Source organism: Rhamphochromis longiceps, linkage group LG17, assembly GCF_057381845.1.
Source record: "Rhamphochromis longiceps isolate RC_006_pf linkage group LG17, R_longiceps_female_GT1.1, whole genome shotgun sequence".
Taxonomy (NCBI): Eukaryota; Metazoa; Chordata; class Actinopteri; order Cichliformes; family Cichlidae; genus Rhamphochromis; species Rhamphochromis longiceps.
In genome coordinates, this window is record NC_140573.1 from 21540450 (window position 1) to 21554695 (window position 14246).

At 40.6% G+C, this 14246-nt stretch overlaps 1 protein-coding gene across 2 annotated transcripts in view; it reads left to right on the plus strand.

Annotated features, from left to right (window-relative positions):
* LOC146649656 (leucine-rich repeat-containing G protein-coupled receptor 5-like) overlaps window positions 1–13158 on the plus strand; it is a 53714-nt gene extending 40556 nt beyond the window's left edge. The window contains exons 11-20 of one of the 2 annotated variants that reach the window (XM_085386206.1): window positions 256–327; window positions 586–651; window positions 2951–3022; window positions 3876–3947; window positions 4364–4489; window positions 4883–5025; window positions 6394–6474; window positions 6934–7177; window positions 7764–7918; window positions 9039–13158. In XM_085386206.1, coding sequence (XP_085242332.1) covers window positions 256–327; window positions 586–651; window positions 2951–3022; window positions 3876–3947; window positions 4364–4489; window positions 4883–5025; window positions 6394–6474; window positions 6934–7177; window positions 7764–7918; window positions 9039–9760 — 1753 coding nt within the window. In that variant the 3' untranslated portion in view covers window positions 9761–13158. Of the gene's footprint in view, window positions 1–255; window positions 328–585; window positions 652–2950; window positions 3023–3875; window positions 3948–4363; window positions 4490–4882; window positions 5026–6390; window positions 6475–6933; window positions 7178–7763; window positions 7919–9038 lie in introns of both variants that reach the window. The other variant, XM_085386205.1, reaches the window with a different exon arrangement.
* The last annotated feature ends 1088 nt before the right edge of the window (window positions 13159–14246 follow it).

The window sequence follows — 14246 nt, forward strand, 5'->3', positions numbered from 1 at the left end:
AAATATTCCCTGGCACATTCTTTTTAAACATGTTGCTGATGATAAATTTGTAATATTAATGTAATATCTGTAAGGGGAAAAAACTTAAAAATTCCAAGTTTTAGCATTTTATCTTTTAGGTTGTTTCATTTTCACAAGATTCACAGCCCTGTTTCTTCTTATTAGAAACAGGGCTGTGAATACATAACACATTTTTAATGTACTTCTAAATTGCTCCCGTGGAAAACTAGTTCTGTTTTATCTCTCTGTGTGTAGGACTATCACCGGAGCTCAAATCACCTCATTGCCCAGTTCGGTTTGTGAGCAGCTTCCAAAGCTGCAGCTGCTGTGAGTCCAAACACAACAATTACATCCACATCTCTGCATGTCTCTGAACACTGAACTCAGGCTGAAGGTGGTCCCTGAAGGCCCTGTATATCATCAGGGACTATTCATGTCTGTCCATCAAATCATATCTGCTGTTGCTTCATTTATTTCAGATATTTTTTTAAGTCTTGGCTTGTATGCTGGGAGCTGCTGTGATGTGTTCAGTGTGTATAGGAAATTACGGTGCTGACAGCTTCAACTCACTCTCTCCCTCTGCAGCGATCTCTCCTATAATCAAATCCAGACTCTTCCCAGCTTTTCCGGCTGTGAGAGCATTCGAAAAATGTGAGTTTAATGTTCATTTTACATTTAATTAAACTGTTCTTCTTAATGTTTTATTGCCTTTTTTGGGAGGGTCGGATATAGCTTATTTTTTGCCCGTGAAGCTTTTAAGACACAGTTATTAAATCTGAAGTTACCATAACAATCAATAAAGTACAGACAGCTGTGCATTGTGGGAATAATTATCACCCTCATAGTCTATTTCTGACCAATCAGGTCATTCAGGAAACACTTGCTGTAAAACAGATTCTTTAGTGATGTAATGGAAACAACGATGGCTAATATGTGTGTGTACATGTATGTCTGTTTTTGTGAGGACCGCAGTGAGTTCTGGGCCTTGTGAGGACATTTTGCACAGTGAGAGTTGAGAGTTTGTACAGTTCAGGGCTTCAGATTTAGTTTTCGGGGGATATGAGTTAGATCAAGTGGCACCCCCCATTTTATCTATTATTTAGCAGGTACAGTATGTGTGCCCGTGTGAAGCACCCATACAGCTTATGGATACAACTAATCAATAATAATAATAATAATGATAATAATACATTTTATTTGAGGGCGCCTTTCAGAAACCCAAGGTCACCTTACAAAAAACACAATTAATAAAATGAACAGTAGTCATAAAATACATAAAATAAGTTAAAATTACAAAACAGAGAACTGGGGTAATATGAGCATTTAACGGAGTGCAAGTTATGACCCGAGCTACAGAATTTTGAAGAAGTTGGAGTTTATGAAAGGACCTTTTAGGGAGACCAAATAGGAGGGAATTACAGTAATCAATACGGGACGTAATAAGACTATGGACAAGGATGGCAGCAGCATGAGGAGTAAGGAAGGGACAGAGTCAGTTAATATTACGTAAAGCAGACCGGGTTATGTAATTAATGTGAGACTGGAATGAAAGAGTATTATCAAGTATGACACCCAAACTCTTAACCTGAGGGGAGGGAAGGGTAGGAGCATTTTCAATGTTAATGGAAAAACTGTGGGATGTGGTTAAGATAGATGGTGTACCAACAAGTAAAACTTCAGTTTTATTACTGTTAAGTTTGAGAAAATTGGAGGAGAACCAGGATCTAATCTCAATAAGACAGTTTGAGAGGGAGGTAGGTGGGAGAGATGAATTGGGTTTAGAAGAAAGGTAGAGCTGGGTGTCATCGGCATAACAGTGAAAATTGATATTATATTTTTGGAATATATAACCAAGAGAAAGCATATGAATAATGAATAAAAGAGGCCCTAATACTGAACCCTGGGACACACCAGCAGAAACAGGATGGAGAGTTGAGGAATGGGATTTAAATTAAAGGATATTTAAGGATAAACTGAGTGCGGTCTGAGAGATAGCAGGTAAACCAGGCAAGGGGGGTGTGACTAATACCAATGGATGCTAACCGGTTCAGGAGAGAAATGGTATCAAACGCCGCACTAAGATCAAGAAGGATGAGAATGGATAGGAGACCAGAATCAGCTGCCATCAGAAGGTCATTGGTAATTCTTAACAGAGCAGTTTCTGTGCTATGATTGGGGCGGAAACCAGATTGAAATTGTTCATAGAGATTATGGTCATTGAGATGTAAATGAAGCTGGGCAGCGACAACTTTTTCAAGAATTTTTGAAATAAAGGGGAGATTTGATATAGGGTGAAGATTATCAAAGTTATTGGGGTCTGCACCAGGCTTTTTGAGAATTGGGATAACAGAAGCCTTTTTCAGTGCTTCAGGAACAATCCCAGTGTTCAGGGAGGAATGAATAATATTGGTTATGAGAGGTGCTAACAAGGGAAGACAGGCTTTAACTAACACAGTAGGGAGAGGGTCAAGTTGACAGGTGGATGACTTAGATTTTTTAATGAGATTAGATACGTCAGTTATGGAGGGAAGAGTAAAGCTTGAAAATAACTCACAGGAAGACAGTAGGGGAACCAGGAAGTCTACTTCAGAGTCAGGAGCTCCTAAAGAGTTAAGTTGACGGTGAATGTCTGAGATTTTACAAGTGAAAAAAGAGAAAAAAGAGCACAAGAGAGTTGCAAAAATCAACAGAATACATGTGGGAGGAGAATGTGTCTGGAGGTTTTGTAATTTTACTGAACAATGAATAGAGGGACCTGGAGTTACCTTCATTAAACCAACCAGACTAGCTGGCATTTCTCCACACACTCCAGCCTTTCATCCAAACCTTCTCCATAAACCATGTTTCATTTACAGCCCGAGAACTCAGGTTGATGGAGCGGCATGTGAATGCATCATATGAGCGATGGTCCTCTCAAAGATAGAAATACAAACATGTGTGTGTTTTTCAGTGATCTGCATCACAATGTGGTAGAAAAACTGGAGGAAAACACATTCGCTGGTCTGCTATCACTACGCTCACTGTAAGCATGCAAACACACACGCACACACACACACACACACACACACACAGACACACATCGCCAATTTAATTGGCCAGCAGATCCTGAGCAGAGATCCCTCTGTAAGTATTTCCAAATGGAAACTCACTTAGTCATCCAGGTGGTCCGCTTGTGGATGGGACAGGTTTGATGCTATGGTTTGGAACAAAGACAAGAATCTGTACAGCACTACACCTGATACTACAGCTCATACTAACACTACACTTAGGACTATTAGGGTTAGGACTATTTGCAGCCTCCAGTATTACAGCATCTCAAACTGAGAAACGAGACATGCCTCTCTTAACATTACTGCTAATTTTATTATGGTATTACAGACGTAAGAGTATTATGTGCACAGTTTCTTTTATTCTGGGATTAGAAACAAAGACCTGCTGTTTCGTAGGCCTGCGGTGCTTTCGCTTTAATCCGAACTAACAGCCTACGCAACAGCAGAGATCAGGTCAGCGTACAAAGTTTACCAACAGATTAAAGTGGAGTAAACAAAACTGGACAAAAAATACAGAGAAGGTTATGTGTCTGCACACAAGGTATTCATAGGCTAAAATACAATCATGAAAAATTCAAAAGAAGATGAAACGCATTGATTTTTTACATATTTCCACAAACCCTGCAGACTGGGTTGACAACCAGAAGAACATCAGAGTTCTTTCTGTTAAGGAAAAAGCAACTAAATCTCAGGCACCACGGCTAGTATTTAGCAGAACTAACTTCTTGTAGATTTAACTGACATATTTTTTATTATCATAAATCAGTATTTCTGATCACATGACTGCTGGTTTGTTTTCTGACTTCATGTTTTTCTATCCTGCAGTGATTTGTCCTGGAATCGACTGTCATCAGTGAAGCCAAACTCGTTCTCTGCTCTCCCTGCTCTCACCAAACTGTGAGTTCTTTATCTGTCTGAACATTGGTTAGTAGTTTTGAAACCATTTTTTAAAAATTCCTTTTATAAAAATTAGATAGCGTAGTAGTGGAGAGTGGACAGGAAAGCAGGGAGAGGAAGTAGACAAAGAAGCGCAGCACAGGTCGTTCACAAACTCGTGAGCTGAATGGGTGCCTGGAAAACCATTTTTGATTGAAAAGTTGAGGAAGCACGTTAAAACAGCTGCTAAATTTTCAGCAAATATGTTCAACTGCCCTTAAATATGTCATTTTAAGTTGAAGATTTGTGGTTTGTGTGAGATTGTAACCTATAGATGTCCAGGAGACGGGAAAATGGCCTGTTTTCCTTAAATTTATCTGAATTAGTTATAGAATATAATTAACTGGTTTCCACACTGGTTTCCTCTGTTTTTGCAGTGACTTGTCATCCAATCAGCTTTCCTCTCTGCCTCTGAGTGGCCTGCAGAGTTTGACTCACCTGCGTCTGGCTGGAAACCAGCAGCTGATGGAACTAATAGCCCAAGAGGATCTGCCTCGAGTCAGGTGGGCATTCACTCATAAACAAAGGAAGACATATTTGTATTAAGAGACGTCCACGTACCACCAGACTGTGATGCAGGACCTCCAACATGGTTATCAGGAAGCAGACTTATCCACAAATCTGTCCTGCAATGCAAACACTGCTGATGTGATTTAGGAAAAGGTTTGAATTAACAGCCACTTTGCTGCTGATTAACTCCTGTAGTGTTTAGATGTCACACACACGCAGATTCACACACTCACTCACACACACAGTGTAATCTGTCTCCTCCATCTCTGATGGAAAGCATCTAAAGGGACATTCCACTGAACAGCAGGTGCAATAAAATGAATTTATTTGAGCCATGTTTGGACAGATAGAGGTGTTTATCACTGTGTGCGTCTGTGTGTGCTCAGGGTGATGGAGCTTCCCTACGCCTTCCAGTGCTGTGCCTTCATCTCCTGTGAGCGGAGAGGTGGAGGTGCAGGAGGTTTGTCCTGGGAGAGAGAGGAAGCAAGAGACTCAGCTGGAAGAGATGCAGCTATCCTTTCCAGCCAAGGTGAACCCCAACACACAATGGAAGTTTTCACCTGAGGAACCAAATGATTACATACACCAGGCATAACATCATAACCACTGACAGGTGACATGAATTATACTGATATCGCTTAATCATGGCAAGTGAACATGCCGTCTTCAAATTTTATGTGACCTCACAACTTACAGGTGTTAAAGGATGCTGCTAAAATCTTGGTGCCAGATACCTCAGCACATCTTCCAGGTTGGGTCAGGGTGGTTTTGACAGCACTAGGGGGACAGATGTTATGTTATGCCTGATCAGTGTATTAATAAGAGGTAGACATAACTACTTGCTGGTTTGTGGGCTTCACATTTTAAGCCTCTGCTTTAGCTTTAACTTCATGGAGACAGCTGTCCGCCTCTTTATCTTGAGCCAGAGGTGATCAAGAGGTGAGCAAGAGGGTGAATTCAGACAACACTAACTGTTTTGCTTCAAGTAAAAGACCAAAACCAGGGGCACACTCTTTTTGGATAGTCTATTTGGATAATTAACTGTACAGCAAACATATTATTTGTTGGTTAATTCCATTAGAAATTCTCCAAAAGGCTCCATGAGCACAAATACAGTCCAGACTGCCAGTTCATGGAATCCAGTTAATGGACCTAGCAGAGAGCTAGCATGTCACTAAATTTTAAGTCTCAATTTCCCCCGGACTGGAAATTTTTCTATAGATGCCACAACTGTTTAGTAGCACGCTTTAAATGTGTTTATTACTGCTGTAAAGTTGGATATTTTAGCATGGGAGACTATGGGAACTGACACGCTTTTGGAACCGCCTCAAGTGGCCACTAGAGGAACTGCAGTTTTCCGCTTCATGTTTCAGTGGCAGAGGTTGCACCTTATTTAACTCCTCAGAAAACCCTTCCTCGGGGTACCCCCTTTAAGATGGGACTTAGAACACTGGACAGTGTTAGTTTGTTTCTATTTTTTTGTCAATCAAAACTACAACATGGAGCTTGTTAAGCATTTATAGAAAAAAAGGGGAAGAATCCAGCAGAGATTTGAGGCACTCCTCTACACAGGTCAGCCCTAAAATTTTATTCAGGTCATCATTTTTCTTCATTAGATACAAAACTGTTTTTTTTTAAAAGAAGCTTGGTCAGAGTGGAAAGCAGGTAATGAATGGGTGGAAAGTGGAAAGTTCCATGAGCTTTATGTAAGATTTAATATGAGGTGTAATCAAAATTTCCCATAAAAATAAAAATATAAAGTTTCCAGTTTCAAATTTGGCTGATCACCAGTTCAAAGTTGTTTTTTCATTCAGCTTTGACTTAGGGATGCTTGTTTTTCCACTAAAAGTAGAAATAAAACCAACGTACTGCTGTCCTCACTGTGTCTCTGCAGTAGATCAAGATTGGGAAGATTTCCTGATGGAGTTGGAAGATGAGCCCAAACCCCAACACTCAGTCCACTGCAGCCCGGCACCAGGTACCAAAAACCCCTGTCTGTCAAATTAAAACACAATAAACACACATCTGTTATATGAAAATTAAGGAAACACAACTCTGAAACAGATTTTATTAGTTTTAGAGAATCAAATCAACAGCACCTCTATGATAGCTGAGTCTTTATCATCAGTGCTACATTACCTATGAGGATTAATTACTTAAATCTTTATCTGTGAGAAAAATCTCAGCTCTACATTTCTACATTTTAAAAACAACTCAGTTGCACATAAGAGCTTAGAGGCACACTTCTTTGGCTTACAATCATTTCTGTATATCCATATCTTATATCTTTGTTTTAATTAAAAATAAATACTTGTTTTAAATGTAAAACACCAGAGGGCGCTGCAGGAAGGGACTTTTATCATTACAGAAGCATAAATACTAGTTGTGTGTACAAAAACATTTAAAAGATCGTGTTAATGGTTTATGTTTCCTGCAGGACCTTTCCGTCCCTGCCTCCACCTGCTCGGCAGCTGGATGATCCGTGGTGGGGTTTGGCTTATCGCAGCAATCTCATTGGTCAGCAACAGTCTTGTCGTCCTTTCAGTCTTCTTTTCTCCAGCCACTTCTCTCACTCCCCCCAAACTACTGATTGGCTTACTTGCCCTGGTGAATGGCCTGATGGGAGTGTGGAGCGGCTGGTTGGCGGCAGTGGACGCTTGGACATTCGGGAGCTTCTGGAGGTAGGACACCAAACCAGAACAGACTGGGGACTCTGGGTATCACTCGAGGGATTTAGGAGGAGATCAAGGAGAAGGGGGGATATACTGTATGTATTAAGGAAATTAGGGATTGATTATTAGAGGAATTTGGGACTACTTTTCCAAAGAGTGTTTTTAATTACCTTAAAATCAGTCGGATTAGAATGCTTTGAAAGCACTGTGGATTACAGGGACCTTGGGCACACAGGAATCCAGACAATGACGTAATTTTTGGGGACTCGTGAGACATTGTGGATTTATTCTGGAAGCAGGGAACAGTTGATTTCTGAGATTCTCAAAAACAGGCAGGGTAGTGATAGATACAGTGAGAGCACTCTGGAGTCTTAGGACAAGCTTGTCATTCCTATTGGCATGAGAAGCTTGCCAATAGGAACCTTATAGATAAACAATAAAATACATGTATCACATCTGTCAGAGAGACTACCCATCTGTTGTATATAAGATGTAGTGATGAGTACTAAACCTGAGTGTATAGTGGTGAACAAAAACAAAACAATCGAAGATTTTATGAGTGGAGACAGATGTGTTTTGACATTGTATGTTCCAGGTACGGGGCAAAGTGGGAGAGCAGCTTCCTGTGTCGACTCAGTGGGTTCCTTTGTGTGTTTGCGTCACAGACCAGCCTCTTCCTCCTTACCGTTGCAGCTCTAGAGCGATGCGTGGCCACCACTGTAGGACACAGCAAAACTGCTAGCAACAGTGGTGAGGAAACATATATGTAGATCCAGCAGCTTTTATTTACCCTCTACACCAACATTATTGTCTCTACCACCCAAATGTGTCCAAGTCGATTTTTACAAAGCAACACAACTATTTTATATGCCACAGATATAACATATTTTTTATGCACATTACATAATTTCATGTGAAAAAATTATGTAATTTTTTTACATAGATGACACAGTTCTATATGCCAAAACTGTACATTTCATCATGTTATATATTCAAAATCTGCAAAGCTTATTTTTATGCAGATGACACTGTTCTTATATCCAAAAACATCAGGCATCACCAAACTCAGAGATAAAAATTAAAGCCACCAAACCCTAATTGAATTTTAAAGAAAGTGAACTTGTATGATTTTGGGGAACTAATTTCACCAAAGTGATGACATTTTGTGTTTTGATGCATGCTGCAGGTAAGTAAATCCCAAAAAGCTGATTCTGTTCATCTGGATGTAGCGCTTTCAGATGGAGACCAGTGACCATTGATCAGTGGCCATGAGTACCTCAGAGAGAGTTGGCTGCAATCACAGCATTGTAAGATGGTGAAAGAGGTGCCCTTAGGCCCCCTCCTCGACTTAGGTCTTTCCCTTTTTACATAAATGGCCTCCTTGACTCCCCGCTCACACCAGCGTTCCTCCCTGTCCAGGATGTGTGCGTCCTTATCATTGTTCATTCAGTGGGTTAGTTTCCATCATTATTCAAAGGTACTGTTTATAAGGTTGTGGAAACCTGCAGTCAGCTGAGACTGAAGAAGTCACTTGTATGTGTGATGAAACGCTTCTCCCACTGAAAACGCTACGTCCAGATAAACAGAATCAACTTTTCTGTCCAGATGACTTTTGGCTTCATGATTAATAAAAATAGCCTAAAAGACATTCTTTGCTTAAACTCATCTTTAACAGCTCATCAGTACTTTAATTTGGATATTGACTTTAACATGTCTACATGTTTACTGTCTACATACAGTTTTCAAAGCAAAATTTTTTTTGTCATTGATATCCAGCACATATTATTATTTTCATCTGCCAACATTCAGACACTCTTAAAAGTTGATTTCTGATTTCACTCTTTTTTTTTTCTTTTTAAAAAAAATCCAGGTCACTCTTCATCGCCGTTATCCTTCCGTGTTTCCATCTGTCTGTGTTTCCTGTTGGGCTTCACTGTCACAATGCCCTCCCTGGTGGCCGGACACAGCAGCACCTCTCTCTGTTTACCGCTACCTTCCTCATCATCATCGTCGTCCTTAGCCTTCTCCGTGTCTCTGGTGCTCTTCGACTCCCTCTGCTTCCTTCTCATGACGTTCTCCTACACTCATCTCTACTGTCGCGCCCACAAGACTCCACCCAGCTCAGAGGAGGAAGCAGCATTGACGCGACATGTGGCTTGGCTGCTCTTCTCTGACTGCCTCCTCTACCTCCCTGTTGCCTTCCTTACGTTCTCCTCCCTCCTGCGCCTACCAGCCGCTGGACCAGAGGCAGCGAAGGGGGTTCTGCTGCTTGTTGCCCCACTGCCAGCCTGTGTCAACCCTCTGCTCTACCTCCTCTTCAACCCGCTCGCCAGGGAGGAACTGGCCGCACTGGCCAAATGCACCTGCAAGGGCGTGGCACTACTGAAGCTACGCAGGCCGAGAAGAGGAGGAGGCGGAGCTGGAGGTCTGAGGCCATGCACACTGGATTTAGCGTACGACGAGGATGCAGAGAAACAGTCATGTGACTCGACGCAGGTGCTGGTACTTGTCGGAGGTGTCAAAGAAGAAGACGAGGAAGTGGGACAAGGAAAAGCAAAGAGTGACGCACAACATTTAGCGACACTTCAATAAACTGAACACAAACACAAAAGGTTTCAAGTCTCACTTGACAAAAGGTAAATAAGAAAACGTTGTGCCAGCTGGTCACTGCAATCAAAGAGCCCCTGATTAGCTGTAACTAACTATAAAGTAAAGTATTATTAAGTGTAACAGATGACCAAGCCCTGTTTGGATGGGATTTCTTCATGTAGGGAAATCAGCTGATTTAGTGTAATTTTCTGTGAAAAAAAGTGTGTCCCAGGTCCTGTTTTACTTTATCTGTCCTGTCCTAATGGGTTTAAAGCAGTGACCAACATTTAATACAGTCACAAATTATTTTCAGACACACAACCATGAGAATAATGAAAACTGATGGCTGCAGAAGGCACATCAAGGCTTTGTCAAGTGAGACAAAACCAACACAAACATGTACCGTATGTATAATCCACAGCAGACTGACTGACAGGACTGTGAGGCAGCAAATGTAGCAAAGGATGGTGAAAGGAAATGAAGGGTGCTCACCATGAACTCCCCACCAGTTTCTGTTGTTGTCTACCTTCTCCACCATCTTTTTTTTTCTCCTGCAGCAAACTGTCCAAGGCAAAGGCAAAACTCTGAAGAAGTACAAATTAGGAAAAGCAGGAGAAGATGGGACCTATGTTTGGTCCATTAATCTTATTGACGAGGACAGACACCCACACACAGAAACACACGCATTATCAAGGGTATAAATTCAGCAGCTTTTATTTTGAAATATGACACAATTTACAGCGCAGTGTTACCAAATGTTGCCCCGCATGCTTCTGGTAACAGCTCATGTTTTCGCGGGTGTGTGTGAAAAGTGCAGCGTCCTTGTGAGTGTCGTCACAGTCCATCCTGAAAACAGGCGTCAGGAGACGGAGAGCTGAAGCTCGTGTTCAACACCTGGGAAAAACATCACAACTGGTCCTCCAAACGGAGTAAACCATCTCCTCTCCCAATCATGAGTGTTCAAATTAAACATGGTCGCATTATGATGTCAGAATACTGAATGTAAGAGTGCGAGCAGGACACAAGATGAGCTTCGGGCTGCAGTAAGGGTCATCAAAACATCTAGTGTGAGTTAACAGCTCATGCATGATTCATAATATTCGCACAGTCACTGCAGCTTTAAAGGTTAATGATGCTAGTAAATGAAAGGGGGACACCTGGTGTTTCAGGTGCAACTCGCTCTAGATTGTGTTCTGGTGGTAAGTACTTAAAGATTAAAAGACTTGGGATCATAGGAATAAGAAACAGAAGGTTCATATTGAACCAAGTGTCCTGTGGCAAATGATTCAGCATGGAGGAATGTACCTTTGAGCCCTTAATCCACCTTAAACAGGCTAAATCTGTAAAACATGCTTTCTCTCTCGATTTAAGCCTTGTCTACTGTCTCCATTTGACACTTTTAACTCTCCAAATGGGTTTACATTAGAAAGATCCGATCTCATGTACCTTCAGTAATCAGGAGCATTTACACTTCTTGTTTTGGACTAAGGAAGCATAATTTTACCCAGATGTACAAAAGTAATTTACTTGAGCAAAAGGATGCTGCATGTGTGTGTGTGTGTGTGTGTGTGTGTGTGTGTGTGGGTGTATGTACAGTAAATGTGTGTACATATTGTTGTAAATACAAGCTACTGTGACAATCTTTTTCTTTCTGTGTAGACTGTGAGAAATCTTTCATTTTTTAATGTTTGTTCATTTTGGCCCAATGTCAACATTTGATTTTCTCTTCAGTTTAATTTATACTGTCATACATGTGCACCTCAATGAGCATTATTAAGCTCATCTGTGAATTCATCCATTCTTTTTTTCTTTTCTTGTAAGTAATTTGAAGTCAGGTTTGCGGTGGCGACAGATTGACCTCTAAACATCCACCAGGTCACTGGTGAAACGCTTACTGCTGGCGCTAGGGTTCGGTTGTAGTTTAGCCAAATGCTAAACAAGCTCACTTAAAGAAACAAGATGCTGCCTTTCAAATTAAATGTTTTACCTTCGTTCACTTCTGTTTCTACGACTTCTGCAGAGGTGAAAATTCCAAATAAAAGTATAGATGTGAATCTGAACTTAACCCTAAATAGTAGACTGTTCACAACAAGTTAAGCACTACAGTCCAGATGGTCATTCCCAGGTCTAGAAAGTGGTCTGGTAAATCAGAAATGTTGCCTTTAGGCTCAGATTCCTCTGAACCACAACAGTCCTCTGCATTAGTCCTCTGTACTCTGCCTCCTGTCAACCTCACACTTCATTTTACCCTCATTGTGAAGATCCAGGGAAACTACTTCCACTGAGGCAACAACTGTCCACTGCTAGCTGTCCCAAATCAACTGAATCAATCAAAAAGATCTCATTTGTACTTTGACATTTACACCATTCAGTATCCACTGAGCGGTTTATTTGGTTCATTTTCCGTGTTTGGTGTTTCCATTTCAAGTAAAGTCTGTAACATTTTGGCCTTACAATTTTTGTAATTTATTTTTTTTCATCACATGTTTCTAAGCAAGCCTTTAAAAATGCTCCTCACCGACCCCAGTTAGCTGAGGTGAAGCCTGGCAGCTACAACCATCTATATGTGTATCCACCTGCCAAAGAGGCCACACCCATAGCAGCAGAAACTTAGTAAGCCTTAATAAAATTTGAACAGGTGAGTTACAAAAACATTCTCCCCACTTACAGTTATTATGAAGGGGGAAATTATCTATAGAGACCAACAAAAACATGTTTGTTTCTGCTGTAAAGCTGGACGTGTTAATGTGGGAGCTTATGGGGTTTACTCACTGCTAGAGCCTCTAGTGGACATTAGAGGAACTGCAGATTTTAGCTTCACCTTTGAGCTTAAGAAGCTGCTACTTGGTTTTAACTTTCAAACAAATGAAATGACTGTGTGTAAACTGGGTTTCAGATAATGATATTTAAAGTAAGTGTGCTGCATGGTCATTGTCCACATCCTGCATGATCTGCATGAGCTTCCACCCAAATTTAATGTGAGCTTGAGGGTGAAAAACAAGATTAAAAAAAAACAAACAATCAATGTGCTGTTTGTGTAAAAAAAAAAAAAGATATGGGTGGTGTCTCTGGCTCCGCCCACTTTGTTCAGATATAGCACCAGAGCAAATTTAACAAAAAAGAGGAAAAAAGAAATAAAGAAAAGCATGACTGTTTGTATGTGTGCTCTGTGGCAGTTTGACTGCTGCACTTTTCTATGACCAGCACTTAAAATAAATAAAAATAAAGAAGTTCATAAGCTTTGTTAAAACCTGAATGGTTCAAACTTCATCCTTTCACCTGATTTCTGGTTATCTTGTAAACGACTGTAAAATATTTGAGTGTCTTTTGTTTTAATTTGTAAAACTGAGAATGAAGTTTTAGTTTTGTGACATGAATAAAGGTGTGTGGCCTAAACTGCACTGAGCTGTCTCTCTATTTTTTTCCAGAAAGAACAGAACAAATAAATGACAGTCAAACTGTCTTGTATATATGTGTATTATTTTGAAACATAACCAACATAGAAACCTATGGGAACTTATCCTCTGAGTCTCACCAACAGCCACTCAGTCAGAACCTCATGGGAGCCACAGCAGTCAGATGCAGACCCAGTGGTGGAGTAAGAGCCTGCAAGTAAAGGTGCCACAAACTATATATAAAAGACAGAAGCCACTGTGTCACCCATGAGATGGCTTGTTGAAGCTTCAGTGAAGCTTTAGTGTTTTGGCCACTGCCAAGTGAGATTCTTTAGAACCAAAAGTGATTATATTGCACAGACAAAGATACCTACCAAATGGTAATCATTAACATCAGAATAAAATCCCACTCACTCACCAGAGAACCAGAACATGGACTTCTTGAACAGTCTGTTAGTACAATAATTTCACATCAGCCATTATATTGGTCAAATTATGTAATTAAAAATGCTCCAAAAGGCTCTAACAGCACAAACACAGTCCAGAGGTCAAGTTCAGGAACTCCAATTAGCTTAGGTGTAGTATAGCATACAGCTAGCAGCTACAGCTGTCACCACTTAGCTTTCTGTCAAAGAGGCCACGCCCCTAAATTGAAAAAGATGACCTGTGCACAGCTGTTACATTACCTTAAATACATAGACCAAAACGGTGTTTGTATCAGGATCTAAAGTAGAATATTTTACATTGCAGTCTATAGGGGCTGACTCACTGCTGGAGCCTCCAGTGGTCAATACAGGAAAAACTGTTTTTGGCATTCAGCTATGGAAAATGATGTTAAGACACGAAATTCCACACAATCCTAGATAAATAGATAATAAATCTTCTCAGATTTACTCAATCAAGGGACGATGTGTTGAACCAACTCAGCGTGAGAAACCCAATCAGAATGTTTTTTTAAGACTAGCAAACTAAGCTGTTATGAAGACTTATTTGTGCTTCCTACTTTGTGTTATCAAATTACACGCACCAAGCACGTCTCGCATCAGTATCATCTTGTGCTGACAGATACTAAATCCAGTTCTTTAGTTTATTTA